Source organism: Corvus cornix, chromosome 11, assembly GCF_000738735.6.
Source record: "Corvus cornix cornix isolate S_Up_H32 chromosome 11, ASM73873v5, whole genome shotgun sequence".
Lineage (NCBI taxonomy): Eukaryota > Metazoa > Chordata > Aves > Passeriformes > Corvidae > Corvus > Corvus cornix.
In genome coordinates this window covers 19,438,356-19,456,338 of record NC_046341.1, presented here as the reverse complement: position 1 = coordinate 19,456,338, position 17,983 = coordinate 19,438,356, and the positions used below count along the sequence as shown (strand labels likewise).

Genomic DNA, 17,983 nt, shown 5'->3' with positions numbered 1-17,983 from the left:
GTCCTTCTTACTTACAGTAAGATAACAAAAAATGGGATTTTAGATCCCTACAGCCTTGTCTGTAGATACTTTGCAGGATCTGCAAGCATGGCCTATATGCTTTGCAAATGTAGAAACTCTTACCCTAGTGGCATGGACTAGACTTGTAGAATCTGGGGACAGTGCTACATACCTGGTGAGTACCATTCTTGAATCCTGTTTAATTTAAAGATATTTTGCAGCTTCCCCTCAGTCAGTGAATAATGCGTAAATCAAGGGTCAACCAAAAAATCCTGCCACATGGTGACCTTTGCCTCTTTGTAGTTTAACACACTGCTATCTTTCCTGATTTCAATAGCTGAAAAAAAATAGACAAATATCACAGCCCCTGGTGAGGATTCAATGAAGCTACAGTATATAGAAATAGGGGCTAGAGCCTGTGAAACTTGGACAGCTTTACCACATGCTAAAGAGCCAGTGTTAATCTCACCTCAGGATGTCTCTGGGATGAGACAGGAGTATCACAGTGCTTATCTCTACATAGAAATGAGTAAAATCTTCTGACATTTTCCATTGTGATTTATTTTTAGTGCTGGCCTGTGCTCAGGAGTCAATTCAACTGCACTTCTCTGCACACACAAGATGAGCATACATTCTGTGCACTGCCTGTTCATCTCCTTTTAAAGGAAGTGGCACAGTACCTCAAGGGTTTCTGCAATGAAGATTTAGCAAGACTATTTTGAAATTATATTCCCCTCACAACACAAAGGAGGTAAAAAAAGGAGTGGGGGCAGATGCTTAGGAGGAAGTTCTGCTTACCAGAACTGCAGTTGTCCTAACAGTCTCACCCTGCTCCTGAGTTCTGCCTGGCAACAGAACTTGGGCAAGAAGATGTAGGAAATCCCACCCTACTCCTTCCAGTAAAGCAATTTGGAAAGGAGGGTTGGGTAGCTAGTTGCTGTAGGACATTATTAGCCATGAACAGTTTAAAATTCTTCCAGAGATATAGAGGGGAGACGAAGGGAGGGGGAACTTATGTTCATTGCCCTGTAGGATCTGTGGAGCTGCATCACTCTGCTGTGAGGCACCAGTGTGACCAGGAATGTGGCTGGGATAGCTGGAGCAGCCTAGGAGCCAGGTACAGGAGAAAAAGACATGGCAGAGAAGTGATTGACAACTCTGCCATGAAGAGTCCAAGCCTTGCTCTTGGCAGCCCAAGTGCCAATCAGCCAGCGAGGGCCCTAGAGTGGCCCTGGGACAGACCCAGTGCTGGCAGTGAGGCTGTGAGCCAGTGCAAACAGGCACACTGGCACTGACTGGCACTGACTGGTGGCACAGGGAACAGCCTGAAGCACAGAGAGAAGCACTGGGGAAAAGACAGAAATGTTAATCCTTGTAGGGAAGTTACAGCCAAATTTAAAAGGAGAGAATTGTGGATACTGGAGGCATATTCTCCCTTTGGGAGAAGTCTTAATTCCAGCACTACTGTTACAGATTAGGTACCACAACATTCAGAACTATCCTGTCTCAGTTGTAAAACCAACTGATGAAGCAGAACATTCTGTAGCCTCATCTTCTTTCCACAGAGGACATTTTTGTATCTACACCACAACAAAACTTCTGTACCACCGATAAACTTGGCATCAAGAGACAGTTTTACTCACAAATTGGGTCTTCATTGATTTCACTTTATTTAAACAATGTTGCTGCTACATTCTGTCTTCAGTCATGGGGGAGTGACAGAAAAATCTGTGCACTGGGGAAATCAGGTAGCTGTATTTAACAAGTGAGGGATCAACTGGAATTATTACAGGGAATAATTGCAAGTATGAGAACTGTGAAGAAAAGGTGCAAAGAAGGGAAGTGTAATTTTATCCTCAAAATTACTTCAAGTAATTCCTTTTACTATCCTAACAGCTTGCATATTATGTGCATGTTTAAACTGTAAACTATAACTCTAATTTAACCTTCTTGTTTTCCATGCTTTTGTTCTTTGTCTTTTCAAGGATCACTTTTTTCCAGAATTCTACCTTCTTTTCTTTCAACTTTCTGTCTTTCTTTTGTTGTAGATTTATCTGCAAGTATTCTTCATTTTGGTTGTAAGATGGCCATTCAACCAGACCCTCTCCATTAGGATTTCTGTAAGCAAGAGGAAAGAAAGAGTGAGTGCCCTTTTCAGTTGCAGGGGAATTCAATCACAGAAGTTAAGACTGAACCAACAAAACAGCCAATTCCCCATGGAGTCAGTGCAAAGCAGCAATATCTGTCATTAATCTCATGATTCTTACCCATTTCGAGCAAAGTTAGCCCAGTACTTCATTAGAGTTCTGCTGAGGTTCTTCTCTTCCTCTGTAACTTCACCTGACAGACAAAATACAGAATAGTTCCTCTGTGTGGCAGAAATCAAGACATTGCTATTACACGAGCAGCATTTCTGTGTGTGAACATACTGTAACAACTTAGCAATTGGAACAGAGACACACCACCAGCAAAATATCAGCAATACAGCAAGCATCAAGGGATTTCAGCACTCCTCATGAACGACTTCTGCATAATTACCTTACTGCAGAAATCAGGGAATTAGGGTACAAGGAAATAAGGTGATGTGCCTGTAACCTTCCAGGAAATCAGAGCAGAACCAAAAAAACCCCATGTGTACTGCGTCCCAGTACAACTCCAGGAATGGGCCACATGGCTTTGTTTCCTGGATCCCATTCTAGTTTTGTGGGACTGAAATTCTCCCTATTACTCAGTGCATGACTAGGCAAAGATTTCTTCATTCTCACACAAGATGATGCCACTCCATTTCTGAGCACATAAGATCACTGTATCACTGGGTGAGAATTATTTCAGTTCCAGTGTGTTTTTAATTATAAATGCATCTCAATACACTAAGAAAAGTATTTGATATCTTAATGCCCTTGGTAAATTCAGGCAAAGAGGAGAAGAACTGTTCAGTGTTTTCTAGTGCCAAGATATGTAAGTAAAAAAAATAAATATAAAATATAAGCAAAAGGAAAAGGCTCTGGTAACAGATTAACAAAGGGCTTTATAACATAGCTGGATTGCTCCAAAGTTCAATGGAGTAAAAGGAAATACTTTCACTTATGTAGGCTTTGAACCAGACTTGAACTACGCGCAAATGAGAAAAATAAAACCAGAAAAACTGGTGAATTCACTTAAAATAAGCAGACATTTTGTGTCTCTTTGTCAAAATAAGAACTGTTCCTAATTTGTTCCATGGGAAAGCAAATACTCCATGTTGAGTATTACTGTTTTAGGCATATGTAATTAAAGAATGCTGCTGGATTCATAATGTTCCTTAGGAAGTGGCATCATGTATCTTAACTGTTCAGTGATTGGCAGATTCATCTGGAATGTAACAATGTGGGATTCTGCCAGAAGGAACTTCCGGAATCCCATGGAAATGTTGGGATTACACCCTTAATCCTCCCTCAATGGACTGGTTCCATTTGAATAAATGCTCAAGTATTAATTGAGTTGTGGAGCAAAACAGATCTAACCATTAGATCTTCACATAGAAAATGAAACACTGGAATTCCAAGCCTTGCTCTGAACACAGCTGGAATCACTTCCTGCAAAAAAGACCAAGTCCCTCAGTCTCTGGAGCCTGACAGCCCATGAGATTTCCTGGAAAGGAGGAGACACTGGCCTAAACTCCTCAGGAAAAGAAGAGATCCTGGATTTCCTGCTTCCCAAGCATTCTGCAAGTTTAATTGACCTTTCCTTCAATTTAATTTTCAGCCAAAGCTATTTGGCAAATTCATGCACAGTCCTGGGATAATGACAGTGAATTTTCTAGCAAATGTCCTATTTGCTGAATTGCTGACAAGATGTGGAACTTACTGTGCTTCAGAACAAGCAAACTGTACAGGAGAGAAGACAGAGAGGGTTAAATTTGTAAAACCAAATCTGTCAGGAGAAAGGGTTATGGTTTGATCTCACTGCCAATATATGCACTTCAGTCTGATAAAAATGAATAGAACACTGAATAGAAGAACACCAGTGCTACCAGATTAATTTATGAGTGAGCAGTGTCTGTTCCTTACTGCGGAGTTGGATGTCACCAGCCAGAAATGGCCCCCCAAAGACAAAGCCAACTTCATCCCCATGGTCAGCCTTCACATAGTCTGGTTTGCTATCCCAGTATGAACTGGGCCGGTGCTGGAATTCGAAGAAGTAGGTAGGAGCTCCAGACTCTGCAAGACATAACATTTAGAGTTAAAGAAGAGATACATAAACTACAGCTGTCTCAGCTGTTTAAAATATTACTTTAAACAAAGCTTTATACTGGGCACATTTTTAATGCAATTCTTACATTCAAGTATGTACTTCTATTTTTAATGCAAAATTAAGAATTCAGCACTTACCAAAAAAAAAAAAAAAAAGTTAAAAATTCAAAGATCCACCCTAGGAAAACTTACAGAAAACAAAATAACATCAGTCTATTTCCAGTTCTGGGTATCTTGGCATGGCTTGTCTACACTTTCAGACCAGAAAATCTCCAGACCACAGAGCTGACCTCCCAAGTAGCTGTGGGCCAAAGGACAAAGGTTGCTTTGATATGTTTTGATTTTTAAGCCTGCATACTTAAGTTAGCAAACATTCACCTGTGTTATCACGCTCTGCTCTCAATATATTGTGATTATGAGCACAGTGCAAGACACTTAATACAAAGATAAGGGACTACACACAACCCTGCAGACCGGTATCATTCCTCAAGTTCCCAAAGGCAACTTGCCTATATATGACAAGATTTGAGTCTACATCATTTGATCCAGCCTCCAGTCGGAGGTTTAAATGTCCCACTGCTGTTGATCAGCTTACCCCTGTGATAATTCAGTGCTTTGATGGCAGGCATAACAATTGCCATGTCCCCCAGCAGGTCCAGGAATCGGTCCCGTAGCTCTGCAGGATCCTCTGTGTCTCCCAGATATTCATCTATGATCATGGGCAGAAAATCTGAGGGTACATCCTAAGAGACAAGAAACAAACAGACAAATGATCACTGTCTAAATTAGCAGCTGAAATTGCCATCTTCTAAACTTCAGAGATTCTGCAAAGGCACAAAGGTCCATGACAGCACCCACGTTGATGCAGAACAAAACCTATTCACGATTTTTGTAGGGAAAAAATAGCAAACAAACCAGCCACCTCAGGTCAAATTTGCACTAGATTTATGTGGGTTAAAACTCTACAGGAATAAGTGTAGATCCAGCAATTTCTCCTGACAATATCTTTGGCTTCTGTTTTCTTCAGGAGAAGAGAGATGGGAATTTCAAAAGTAAATTCTCAGTCCTTGACAGATTTATGGACTATTAGACAAGAAGATAAGGCCAATGGGATTTCCAAAAACAGTGTAAGTTTTCAGGGTTAGAATTTGCTGCCTGAAAGATACTCCTCAAAACTAGGAGTGCAAAGTAACTACTTTAAAAGCTACAACTAATGTAAACATACTGAAAAATATGCCTTGAAGCCCCCCAAGCAGGAGACTAGCCATGAGATACTTTAACACTCAGGATACCATCACAGTAATCCTACAAATATGTAAGATTAAAGTATTGGTTGAGGTCTAGAATGAAAAAGGCATTTTCCCAAATCCCAGGCCTGACTCAATCCTATTTGTGTGCAACTCTGTACACCCTGGTCCTGTCAACTTTGCTGGGACTCTCCCCAAAGCATAACATGACCTCAGCCCTTAGTGACACTATGACTCAGGCAGTGAGACCAGGTCTGTTAGACACCTGAAAAAGAAAACTCACTTCTCAAATTAGATTAGTGCAGCAGTACTTACTATCATTGGTAGAAAAAACTCTAGAGTTGAGGCAATTGATTTTCTATCTCCTATTTCCCTCAAACTTGTCATTTTTGATGTCTGTACAGAGAAAAAAAACAATGTTATTAGCACCATTCAATGTCTCCATTATTTTCAACATTGTAACGACATTATTCCATTAGTTCTTACTACTGGTGTTTATTTTTGAACATCAAATCACATGCAAAAGCACAGCACAATGCAGCAGCTGTCTTGAAAAGCTTGTATTTACTGCAGTAAATGTTGCCTTGGTGAAGGTTTCTACATAGACCACTCATACTACATAGTTAATCCTTAAATCAACATTAAGAAAATTGTAGGACCAGAAAACATAAGGGCAGAGTTGAAGCAAAAAGCTGCCTCTGTCTCACAGGCAGATTTTCATTCTGCTGGGGGAGATCTTAAAAGCCCTGGCAGCCTGTCTCTAGTCCAATTGTTTGAGCCCTTTGAAATAAGGATAAGGCAGGGTTCCTCCTCTTTTACAGCATTACATAAAACAACTGTTCTGGCTGCAAAAAAAATTCAAACCGATTTCACTTTGCACTGGGAATTAAAACCAGCATGTTCCCAGAGACAGCTGCTACACAGATTCAGAACAAATGCTTTGTACTGCAGAAAGGAAACTGAATACTTAGGAAATGAAAAAAAAAGGGACAAGAAAGAGAGAGAACACAAATCCATCTCCTGCAGTTTTTGTGCACTGAGAGCATTTGCTCATGTTTTTGTGTTACCCATTGAGTTCCTATGAGAAAGGATTTCTGCAGAGTGGGCTGGACACCTGCATTGTCCCCACACTCTGCCCCAAGGTTTTCAAATGAAAGCTCTTTCTGCAGGGTGGTGATGACACACAAGGGAAGCTGGTCTAGGTGATCAGTGGCACACTTTTAAACACACTATGTATCAACCCTGACTACTGTGGGGGAAAGGATTGGCTTTAATTTTCTTTCTGTAATAAGCCCTTGATTGTTGCATTCTTTTTCCTCTCTCTGCCTGGGTGAGGGATTAAAATTCTAGGATAAGAAAATACTTTACAAAATTGATGTTCCAGCTGATGTGTCCATGTTTAACTTGCAGATGAAGCCTCTCACCCTCTTGTGACCAGGTGGTTCTGGGTCACTGCAGAGCCACGATGCAAACAAAGTTTACCTTGTATGTATTTCCAACAATGCAAAGACTTGTCCTAACACCTAACACAAACATTAAAAACACACTAAAAGTGAAGAATAGACATTAAATTACAGATCTAATATTCCAGCCAAATTCATTGTTGGTGACTCCTATCATAAATGGCACTACATTGAATTCTTTTCCAGCCAATATCTCTTCAGGTGGCTTATGAAGAAACACTTCATCCAAAACTAAGGGTAGAAATGAGATTTCCTAAAGGAAGAGAAAAAAAAAGATCAAATTAGTTGTTAATAGTATTTCCAAATTTCCCTTGAAGCCATGTAAGTTGTCCACATTCAATGTCCTGAGTGCAAAAAAGGGCTTTAAGAAATTCAAGTGTCTACATCCACTGTAACATAAATTTAGTTTGGCACAGGAGTATACAATGGCTGGGTCAAGGTGTAGAGGAATGTAATGGGTTCCTGATCCTGTGCTGCTTCTGACATTAAAACATAGGGATGCTCAAACCTCGCTCACAACTTTACAGGTGCTGCAACACTGCCGAAACTTCCAGAGAGAAATTCTGTGTGAAATGATTTCAACATTTAGGGAGTATTTTGACAAAAGATAAGAAAAATCAACTTTGGAACAGACCATCAATGAACTCTGATCAGAGGCTGAGCCAAAGTTTTGCAAGAGAGCCATTAAAAAATTCTGTTGCCATGAAGTCTCACCTACCTTGCTGTTAAAGACCAGGTGCTCTGCTTCCTGCTTCCTCAAGCAGCTCAGCAGGGACAGGGAACTGCTCGTCTCACACTTAAAGATACTGGCAATTTTCTGAAAATTACCAACAAAGACAAGCACTGTTAGAAAATCATTATACACACTGTTGTTAATAGCTGGATTTAGTGGCAGATTTAGGTGAGCTTGATAGATCTTTGAGTATTTTATTTTACTAGAAATGCTACAATTCGATCACAAAGTGAAATCATTCTGGTGTACCTCTCTTTCTTGCTGTATTTCCATTCACTGTTCTTCAAACTTTGCTGTAGAGATAATACAAGCTTGTAGCATAAACCAAATAAGGAAAGAAAATCCAGAAACATTTACATTATTACTGTCTGCCATTACAGGAAAAGAAATTAAAAGGCACTTATAGAAAAAATTTTAAGATTTTTTTTTTATTTTAAATTAATTTACTTCACATAAAATAAAAGACTCCCTTAAAAAACTGTAGGTCAATAAAAACCTGAATTCTTCTTCTGGATTCTTATTAAGTTTTCCATAATAAATGTCCCAGTTACTGTATAGGGTACAGTGGGTACAAAAATGGACATTTGCCTAGCTTGGCATGTGTATGACTGAATACACCTTTGACAGCCCACAGGTGTTACCATCATATAGCTGTACAATCTATTTCTAACACCAAATAGACTGAAATTAAACAGGTGTGCTGCAAGAATAAACTGGATCATCTTTGTTGCACAGCACACAATGAGATTTTCCCCTTTTCTCGTTTAAACAAATTATCACATATAAGCATCCTATTTTAGGTTATAAAGACTTTAAAATGCAAAAAAAATGAGCCTACCTCAAGATTTGTTGAAAGATGTAAGTCTTTATTGGGGGGAATTAGAATTCCACTCTCTGATATTGCTTTATGAAAGAGACCCTTGGATAAAGGAGATAACACCTGCCAAGAAGGGAAGAAGAGAAAGTATTTATTCTACATTAACACCCTTATTCATAACTCTATGCTTGACTAGGCTCCTGGATTCAGTGGGGAATTACACATCTTTATTTGCTTACAGGGGAAGTCTCCAGATTTAGCACAACATGCTGTTAAACTTCCTGTCAAAAACCAGATTAAGCATGAAAAGTTACACTAAGTGAGTTTTTGAAGACTTTTATTCCTATCTACTATATACCTACATGTGCAAAAACAGAGCAAGATCCTGCAGATACACCAAAGAGAGTGACAGAGCCTGGATCTCCACCAAAGTGCTCAATGTTTCCTTGGACCCACCGAAGAGCTGCGACTTGATCCAAGTATGCCCAGTTCCCGCGGGCGTGCTCATCACCAGTACTGAAAGGAAAGCAGCACAAGCCACTCTTCAGGAACACCAACAATCCCACAGTAAAGTCAATCTCAACATTTTATATATTGTCCAAAGTGTCATATTTGGCCCTGACCTCCAGCCCCGCACGGTCACACCTCAGCCCCTGACTCGCCTCCACTCTCTGCTCACCCCTGCATGGGCGGATCCCTGGCCTTTACTCTACATGAGTTTTTGCTCTACACACCAGAGGATGGAAGCAAAGGCCAGAACAAACAACCCATCCAAATAAGCCCAACTATGATTTGGTAGCAGGCTGCAATCACATGGGATGTACAGACATTTCTTGGTGTTCTGAAGCCCTGATGTCAGTGAATTATGTACATTTAAACCACTGTAACAGTGGGAAGCTGATATAGAAGTTCAGCAGATTTAGCAAACAGAACTACCCATGCTTTAAACATGACAGCAAGTACTTTGTAAAAAGTGAAATAGGTGATCTTACTTGAAGAATCCAAGGAGTCCCAGTCGGTACTGAATTATTACCACCACAACATTCTCGTAGGCTGACAGTGCAGAGCCATCATACCTAGCAGCACCACCAAATATAAAATTGCCTCCATGGATCCACACCATTACCTTCGAAACAAAAGGGTGAGACACACCTTTATGCACTGGTTTGCATATTTCATTTCAAAAAGGAAAGCAACCTCAGAGAATTAGGAACACCAAATCACTGAAGCACGATGGCAGCTGAATTTCAGACTGGTGGACTTTGAATTTTACACGCTATTATTTCTGCCTGTCCAGCATCACATTTTCAAAAGCAATTAAGTCTCTTAGGGGCAATCATTACTTGCAAGCTTTATAAAACACAAGTTTGTTCAATGGTTTACGTACAGGTAACTTGTCCTTCTTGCTTGAGCCAGCAGGGCTGTAAACACTGAGGTACAAACAATCCTCAGAAGTTTGGAATGCAATGTGCTTTTCTTTAAAGTTTTTTTCAGCTGCTTTCAACAGGGACAGATCTTGAGGACACCTTCACAAAAAAAAAGTACAATTATTAGTACAAAAACTGCAATTGCATCAATGTAGCAATGATTGAGAAAACACACTTTTTTTTGCCCCACAGGCTGAATCCCCACAGGGTGCTTGAATTTTGTGTTATTTAGAATCAGTGAGAGGTGCAGCCTGTAAAAGCACATCTCCACACCTGTACTTGAAATATTCCAGTACTGGCAATGTATCCACTACCAAACATAAAGTCCTCAGCAAAAATCAGGCCCCTGTATCCCAATAAACACAACCCTGACCAGCATGGGCAGGTTCTGTCTACAAATGAACTGAACAGCTCTCACAGTGGTGGGTAAGAAGTTGCATCTCTCAGACCAGTCCAGGGTTCAGGCGGTTCAGGTGGGGAAAACCTCAAAGATCCAAGAGGGGCTTTTGCAAAAGGAATTCCCAGGAAAACATTCACACGCTTGTCTGTCCCCTTCACTTTTGTCTGTGTTCCTTTGAGCCGTCCGAGTGCAATAGTCACTTCTGGCTCAGCAGCACTCTGTCCTAAGCAACACAAAAGGTAAAAAAGAAAAAAAATTAAATTGCATCTTCATAATTACCAGATAGACTTTTCTATTAAGTATTTTTAACTGACTGTTTAATTTAGAACATTTCAGCTTATTCCTTTCAATTTTGTCCAGGTTTCATTTTGCTTTGGTGCAGTGGCAGACACCCCATGCCAAACCCTCCTGCCAGTGACACCTGGAGCCAGGTAGGACAGAGTTTACCTGTTTCACTCTGCAAGAGCAAATTTCGGAGCAAACAGCAAAACCATTAACATTTCCTGAATTTATAATTTAACAAGATCTTAAAAATATTTTGTTTAGATAATTCAGAAATGTTGCTACTTTCTACCTTTTAAAAAAGACAGAAAGCTTTCTTTTCATTAAATCATCTCAAAAATAGCTTCATCCCACAAAACCAGTAATTTTAGCAATATGAAGGCATTTTTGCAAATTGGTAACCAAAGCATAAAAGATTTACTGCCTTTGAAAAAAAATTGCAACTTGTTGGTGCAGTGGCTTCCCCAGCAGCAACAACAACAGCTCGCGTGTCTCACCTTCTGCCCCGCACACGAGGAACACTACACTACAAAACAAAGTGCAAAGCACTGCAATCGGGCTTGGAAGAGCCATTTTTCACGCCCGAGTGGGCTCTCGATGACTCTCTCCGGTTTTATGCGGAAGAGAAGGGGACAAAGGTCCCAGCGAGGACACTCGGCGCAAGGGAGCGCGGCTGAATTGTGAGCGTGAACTGCAGCGACCGCCTCCAGAGCGCCAGCACAGTCCCTGAGCACCAGTACAGTCCTGAGCGCCAGTACAGTCCCTGAGCACCACCAGTACAGTCCCTGAGCACCAGCACAGTCCCTGAGCGCCACCAGTACAGTCCCTGAACATCACCAGTACAGTCCCTGAGCACCACCAGTACAGTCCCTGAGCACCAGTACAAACCCTGAGCACCAGTACAGTCCCTGAACATCACCAGTACAATCCCTGAGCACCAGTACAAACCCTGAGCACCAGTACAGTCCCTGAACATCACCAGTACAATCCCTGAGCACCAGTACAAACCCTGAGCACCAGTACAAACCCTGAGCACCAGTACAGTCCCTGAGCACCAGTACAAACCCTGAGCACCAGTACAGTCCCTGTGCACCAGTACAAGCCCCGGGCGCCACCAGCTCGCCTTACCTGCCCCCGGCAGCGGCCCAGCAGCGCTCGGGAGCAGCAGCGGGAGCGCCAGTCGCAGTTCATCCGCTGTCAATGCCACAGGCAGGGTAAACAGGGCAAATGTGAACAGCCTCCAGAGCTTAAATTCTACAAAGTTCTCAAAAAACCCCCCTTAAAACAACAAAAACCTCACCGAAACACCACGACAAACAAAACAGAGCAACAAAACCCCCAAAACACCCCCCACCCCAAACAACCGGGATTAGAGATTACAAATAACTAGAAACTAACGATTAAAAAAGAAGAAAAATCAAAATAGTTAATTCTTGCCTTAATCCCCTTTTAAAGGAGTGTATGAAGCCAAAGCATGTCATGGCTATACTCTATCACTCCAGTTTAAGTTTGCGGGGGATTTTTTTGTTTGACTTTTCAAAGCAGGGAACAGATGAGATTAACAACTTTAATCGGAGCATCCTTGGCAGCACCGGGCCCAGCCCGGAGGCCCCTGACGGACACTGCGCCGCCAACCGCATTCGCTTCCAGCCTGGAGCTGCAGCCGAGCGCCTGATCCGGGGCTCGGGGGAACCGGGCCCGCTCCCGAGAGGCTCCCTCAGAACCGGGCCCGCCCCAATCCCGCCCCCGCTCCCGAGAGGCTCCCTCAGAACCGGGCCCGCCCCAATCCCGCCCCCGCTCCCGGGAGGCTCCCTCAGAGCCGGGCCCGCCCCAATCCCGCCCCCGCTCCCGGGAGGCTCCCTCAGAGCCGGGCCCGCCCCAATCCCGCCCCCGCTCCCGGGAGGCTCCCTCAGAGCCGGGCCCGCCCCAATCCCGCCCCCGCTCCCGGGAGGCCGCGCCCGCCCAGGGCCCCGCGCGGTGCGGCGCTGATCGCGGTCCGTGCTGGTTCCGGTCCGGGCTGGTTCCGGCGCTGATCGCGGTCCGTGCTGGTTCCGGTCCGGGCTGGTTCCGGCGCTGATCGCGGTCCGTGCTGGTTCCGGTCCGGGCTGGTTCCGGTGCCGCTGCCGCCATGGTGGGCCCGGGCCCAGGCGCGGCGCCGCTGGAGAATGCAAACCCCCTCATCTACCGCCGCTCCGGGGAGCGCCCCGTGACGGCGCGGGAGGAGGACGACGAGCTGCCCGACGCCATCGACGACCGGGAGATCTTTGATATCCTGCGGGAGCGGAGGGCAGGGTCGGGCGGGCCGGGCCGGGCCGGGCAGCTCCGCTTTCCTTAACCCGCACATCTCATCCGCTCCATCAATGACCCCGAGCACCCCCTCACCCTGGAGGAGCTGAACGTCGTCGAGCAAGTGCGAGTGAAAGTGAGATCCCGCCGGGATGTGCTGCCTCAGCCGTCCGATAGCTAATTGTTTTTGAAAAATATTTAAATATATTCATCGTAGTACCTAAACATAGTACTGAAAAATGCCAATGAACAAATCTGTGAGCGGGTCGAATTTGACCTGCAAGGCCTCGGGGTAGGCTGGGGTGAGAGCAGCGGGTTTGTTGGTGTGTTTTCCCGCAGGTGAACGATGCCGAGAGCACGGTGTCGGTGGAGTTCACTCCCACCATCCCGCACTGCAGCATGGCCACCCTCATCGGCCTCTCCATAAAGGTCAAACTGATCCGCTCTCTGCCCGAGAGGTTCAAGGTAAGGGGTCAAATCAATGGGGAAAGCAAAAGGGGGGGATTGTGTTCGGAAAAATTTAAAAAAAAAAAGGCGAAAAAAAAAAAGTGCTAACTATCTTATAGTGAAAAATAACTGCTTTTTTTCATTTTTTGTGTGAGGGAGACTGCAGGAACCAGAGAGGGCAGTGGGCTGAAATATCAGTGCACAGTTGTGGCTCTGGGGCTGTTGTCATGGGCCACTGGGGTTCTGAGGGGAATCACTGCAGTGCTCTGTGGCACGGCAGGAGGAGAGGTCTCACCTTGGCTGAAGCAGGCTTAAGCAGATGCAAATGCAGAATACTCTGCGATTTCAGACTTTTATTCTGTTATATAGAGTAACTGATAGTGGCAAGAATGTCCTTTCCCCCCTCTTTTTGTTACTATCCTATTTTTATTAGTTTGAACTTAACCTTCCAGTGTTCTGTTGAACTCATCCTCTGTTTCTTTTGTGATGCTATTTCAGCTGGATGTTCATATAACACCAGGAACACATGCCTCTGAGCACGCAGGTAAGGCTTTTAGTCCTCTCTTGGGTGGTTTTTATATCTGTTTTAATCTTGAAAATTAGAGAGGAGAGAGATTCCCACAGCTGCAGAGCAGCTGCTCGGTGTCTGGGACTTCCCGTGCGTCGGATTCTGGGGGATGTTCCAGAACAGGAACATGGAGTGTCACTTAGATTGTTCTGTGGTGTTCTTTAAACATCTCCTCAGGCAATCTGTGCTCTCAGAGAGTCACTGATTTGCCTGAGCACTCGGAAGAGGGGAGGAAGATGGGGATTTCTTGCGTTACACCTCCGGAGCAGCTCCCTGCTGCTGAATCACGGCCAGCTCGCTGGATAACTGTGATGACAGACAGGCTCTGCCTTTAGACAGCAGCTCTGGGGTGCACTTGGCATCCTCAGAACTGCCTTCAGTACCATGGCAACTGCAATTATGTGTCTCAAGGTAAAATGCTTTCAAGAAGACTTCGAGTCCCAGTGCCCTGACTGGTTTCTTGTGGGTTTTGTCTGCACAGTTAATAAACAGCTCGCTGATAAAGAACGTGTGGCAGCTGCTTTGGAAAACTCTCACCTGCTGGAAGTGGTGAATCAGTGTTTGTCTGCTCGGTCATAATTGCCTGGTGAGGAAGTCATTGGTATTCTGATCTGTTAAACTAATTTTGTATAGAAGTGGTGATGTTACATTATACATAAATCTCTGAGCAAAATAAAATCACTTAAATTCCCTTGAAGAAATGTTTCTTTGCTCTTTCAGAAAATGCTATGTGGGGAGTTAGCTTACAAACAGCTACAAAAATATAATGAAAATTGGCTTTTTAATTGTGTGAGTCATTACATAGGTACAATTTTTCATTAAAAATTTTTTTTTCAACCTGTTTTTAACTTATTTCTCACTACTAAAATTAAGTTATAAGCTGCATTTTAGAAGTGGATTTTGCACACTGGACTAAGCAAGTACACCAAGATAATTTTAAAATCTTTGCATTCCTATGACAGTTTCAGACTGCTGATATAGTTTTGGCTTCAGACATCACAAATTGTACAAGATGGTGTGTGCAAAGTTGGAGGACATTTAGCAGTAAGTGTCCACCCTTCCAAATCATGTATCTGGTTTTAATTATCTTACCTTGGATTAGCCAAAAATGGAAGGCTCTCTAGACCTGTATAAATCATGATTTATTTTTAATTACTACTTCATTAAAGTAGGAAATACAGTACCTTTGAGAGAGGTTTTATTTGTGCACCTGCACAGGAGTCATTAACAGTTCTCAGTATGAACAGCCCAGCAGGCTCTGCTGAAAGACTGTCCTGGCAGTGTTTGACAGCTGAAGGACAAGTTTTGCTTTAAATATCTTGAGATTTAATGCTAAAACCCAGCCTATGCTTCTGCTTTGGGAGCTGTGGCATTCACTAAACTGTTGTCTTTGACAGACACTGACAATAGAAAAAATCATTAAGAATTAATTTGAATTTTTGTAGAAGATGTCTTTAGTCCTGAACCACATGGAAAAATAGCAGCCTGTTGAGAAATCCTGTTGGGTATTTTGGTGCATGCACACATGACAATGTTGCTTTCATTGCCATCAGTTATCTGGAAAATAAGATATGCACTTTCTAAAATAGAGGTTGTGCTCACCAGTTTGGTGGTAGTGCTTTGTATTCCAGTAGCATTTTCTCTGGGAGGGTCTGAGAAGCTGTTCAAAAAGGGTGAAGCTTATGGACATTGTGTAAAGCACAGCCTGGCAGTCCAGTCCAGTGCTCCAAGTGTGACATCTGAAGTCACACAGCAAAATAGGAGAGAAACAAAGCCAGACCTTCCCATTCCAGAATTGAGCCTCCCTGTTTGCACAGGGCTTCTACAGAAAGCCGACTCTGCAGCAGCCTCACCTGCTCATTTGGCATCCTTTGAATGGGCAGCACTGCTGGGATGTATGAATGAAACTGGAAATAAAGACAGTATTTATGTAATATTAATATTGGGCAAGGAACAGAATGACCCAGCTTTCCTCTCTGCCTCTTGTTGAATCACTGAGCTGATTAGTTCTGACATTGCCAACGTTTGCACCACAGATGAAACTTCAGCCATGGTAATGCATGCAGGCAGCTCCCAGGCACCACGCTTGGTTGGTTTGATTTTGTTTTCTGGTTTTTGGTGGCTTTTTTAAAAGAAAATAAATTTTGCCTCCTAGATTTTGGGGAAGAAAGAAATGCCAGTATGTGCCAGGGGGAAAACAGAAGGATGATTAAGCTGCCAACAGATTGCTTCAACCTGCACTTCAAATGGAGAAGGAATCAGTAAATGGTGCTTTGCTGAAGCTCTCTGCTTGGCTTTCACAACTACATAGTACTAGTATTAAATTATTTGTTGGGGTGTTGGCACTTGCCTCATGAAGCACACTGTACACAGCAACCCTGGGGATGCACTTTGTACCATTTACCTTCTCAGGGAAGCAACAGGTTGTGTTTGATGGTTTACATTTGTAGTTAATAGTTGGGGGATGACTTTTCAGTAAGGGGAATTTGCTGTGGGTTTTCAAGGAAGAGGTCTGACTTCTGCTGTTTAGGGTCGGAGAATTTGATTACTTTAGATCTGACATGTCTGTTTAAGTGATGTGGATGTTGTATTTATGATAGAAACAGCCACGGTGACTTTTCTGAAGGCCCCAGGCCCTTCTGTCCAGGCTCCCTCAGCTCTGTACTTGCTGATAATGTACCAGCCAGTGCTGGTGAAAGTCTTCCATCCTGCTTTTAATGATCATTAGCTGGTTCCTGTTGTATGGAGACAAAGTGGGAGAAGAAAACACTAATTTGTTAGAAATATTTCTTTTCAGATGTTTATTTTTCCAAAACTAGCCCTAAATTTAGCCTCTGGAATGCTTTGTAATTGGACACATTCCATGAGAAACTATGACCCTTTGGAGCAGCTGTGTTGCATACAAACAGCCTCATTCAAGTCCAGGAAAAATGCCAGGAGCAGACATCTGCTTTGCATTCCTGGGCTCTGGGCAGAGCCTTCTGAGGGTGGCTGGATGGCATTCCCCACTCCCACTGTGGCCAGGGGCTCCCTGATGGCATTCCCTGCTCCCAGGGCGCTCCCAGGGCAGTTGTCTGTGCTGTCCCTGCTCTAGAGGGTGTTTGAGCCCACACACCAAGGCAGCTCCTGCACCTCGGGGCGGGGGCAGGATCCCTCCCACTGCTGCCACAGTGTCCCAGCAGCCTGAACCTGCTGCGGCCCGTGCTTGGCCCAGGATAACCAGTGGCAGGGAAGCAGCTCAGCAGCTTTGTATCCAAACCTGTCCATGGAAGAGCTTCACCCTTGCACGGCACTCTTTCCTGTGGCCCTTGGGTGGAGCAGCGTGTGCCACACGCTGGAAATGTTAATTAATAAAAGCTATTTCGGTATTCTGGCTGTGCTCAAGAGTGCTGTGTCTGCGTCAATAGAGGGCTTTGATAAAGATCTCCCTCTGGAGCTTTGATTTATAAACTCTGTGTTTTACAATTTTTTTTTTTTTTAATAGATGTTAAAAGCATTTCACTTCAGCCTGTCAAGCAGAGAACTGGACCACTTTCCCTTCCTTTACCAAATGCACTGTTTGGCGTCAATACAGACTGAAGAAGTGGAAGAGGCGACGTTTTTCCATAGGCAAAAGAAAAGTTTATAGCAAAATCTCTCTGATGTTACTAAGTAACAGCAAAGAGAACCAAACTAGGGAAAGCTGAGGTGTGTTTGAGTTTGCTGGTATGTCTCACAGCCATTTGCCAGCAGCATTTAATAGCGCATAAAATTTTCATTCCACAAAATGCTAAAAATACAGGGCATTTTTACAAAATGCACAAATAGCAGAGAGCCCTGATTTTGTCCAACAGACTTCACTAGCTGCACAAGACATTCTGTCACACTCTGTGACCTCTTCACCTTTCTCTTACTATCAACTCATACATTTATTATTTTATGTCCTACCTGTAAAGAGCTTTTGCATCCTGCCACACACAGGGTGTCTCCATTCCTTAACTTTCCTTTGTGGAAAGGAGTAGCACTGTCTGCAGTGATAAAAACCTCCTGGTTCTTTGAATGGATGGATGGATGAAACCCTGCTCTCCTACTTTCATCCTAC

At 43.4% G+C, this 17,983-nt stretch overlaps 2 protein-coding genes across 3 annotated transcripts; one reads left to right on the top strand and one right to left on the bottom strand.

The window, feature by feature from the left end:
• Nucleotides 1–1,646: 1,646 nt before the first annotated feature.
• CES2 (carboxylesterase 2) lies at nt 1,647–11,314 on the bottom strand. The gene is made up of 13 exons (XM_010396493.3): nt 11,099–11,314; nt 10,338–10,542; nt 9,880–10,018; nt 9,485–9,618; nt 8,855–9,008; nt 8,514–8,615; nt 7,661–7,759; nt 7,055–7,195; nt 5,795–5,875; nt 4,828–4,975; nt 4,050–4,199; nt 2,268–2,340; nt 1,647–2,118 (listed from the first exon to the last, which is right to left on the bottom strand). The coding sequence occupies exons 1-13, from the start codon at nt 11,172–11,174 to the stop codon at nt 1,929–1,931; spliced, it is 1,692 nt and encodes a 563-aa protein (XP_010394795.1). The 5' UTR covers nt 11,175–11,314; the 3' UTR covers nt 1,647–1,928.
• A 1,286-nt stretch (nt 11,315–12,600) lies between these two features.
• CIAO2B (cytosolic iron-sulfur assembly component 2B) lies at nt 12,601–14,743 on the top strand. 2 transcript variants are annotated; one of them, XM_039558526.1, is made up of 5 exons: nt 12,601–12,868; nt 12,944–13,023; nt 13,227–13,352; nt 13,833–13,878; nt 14,080–14,377. In XM_039558526.1, exons 1-5 carry the CDS (start codon nt 12,730–12,732, stop codon nt 14,235–14,237), a joined length of 549 nt encoding a protein of 182 aa, XP_039414460.1. In that variant the 5' UTR covers nt 12,601–12,729; the 3' UTR covers nt 14,238–14,377. The 2 variants fall into 2 exon arrangements, with proteins under 2 accessions (XP_039414460.1, XP_039414461.1); XM_039558527.1 differs by lacking the exon at nt 14,080–14,377 and adding an exon at nt 14,384–14,743 and having other exon boundaries at nt 12,623–12,868.
• Nucleotides 14,744–17,983: the final 3,240 nt, after the last annotated feature.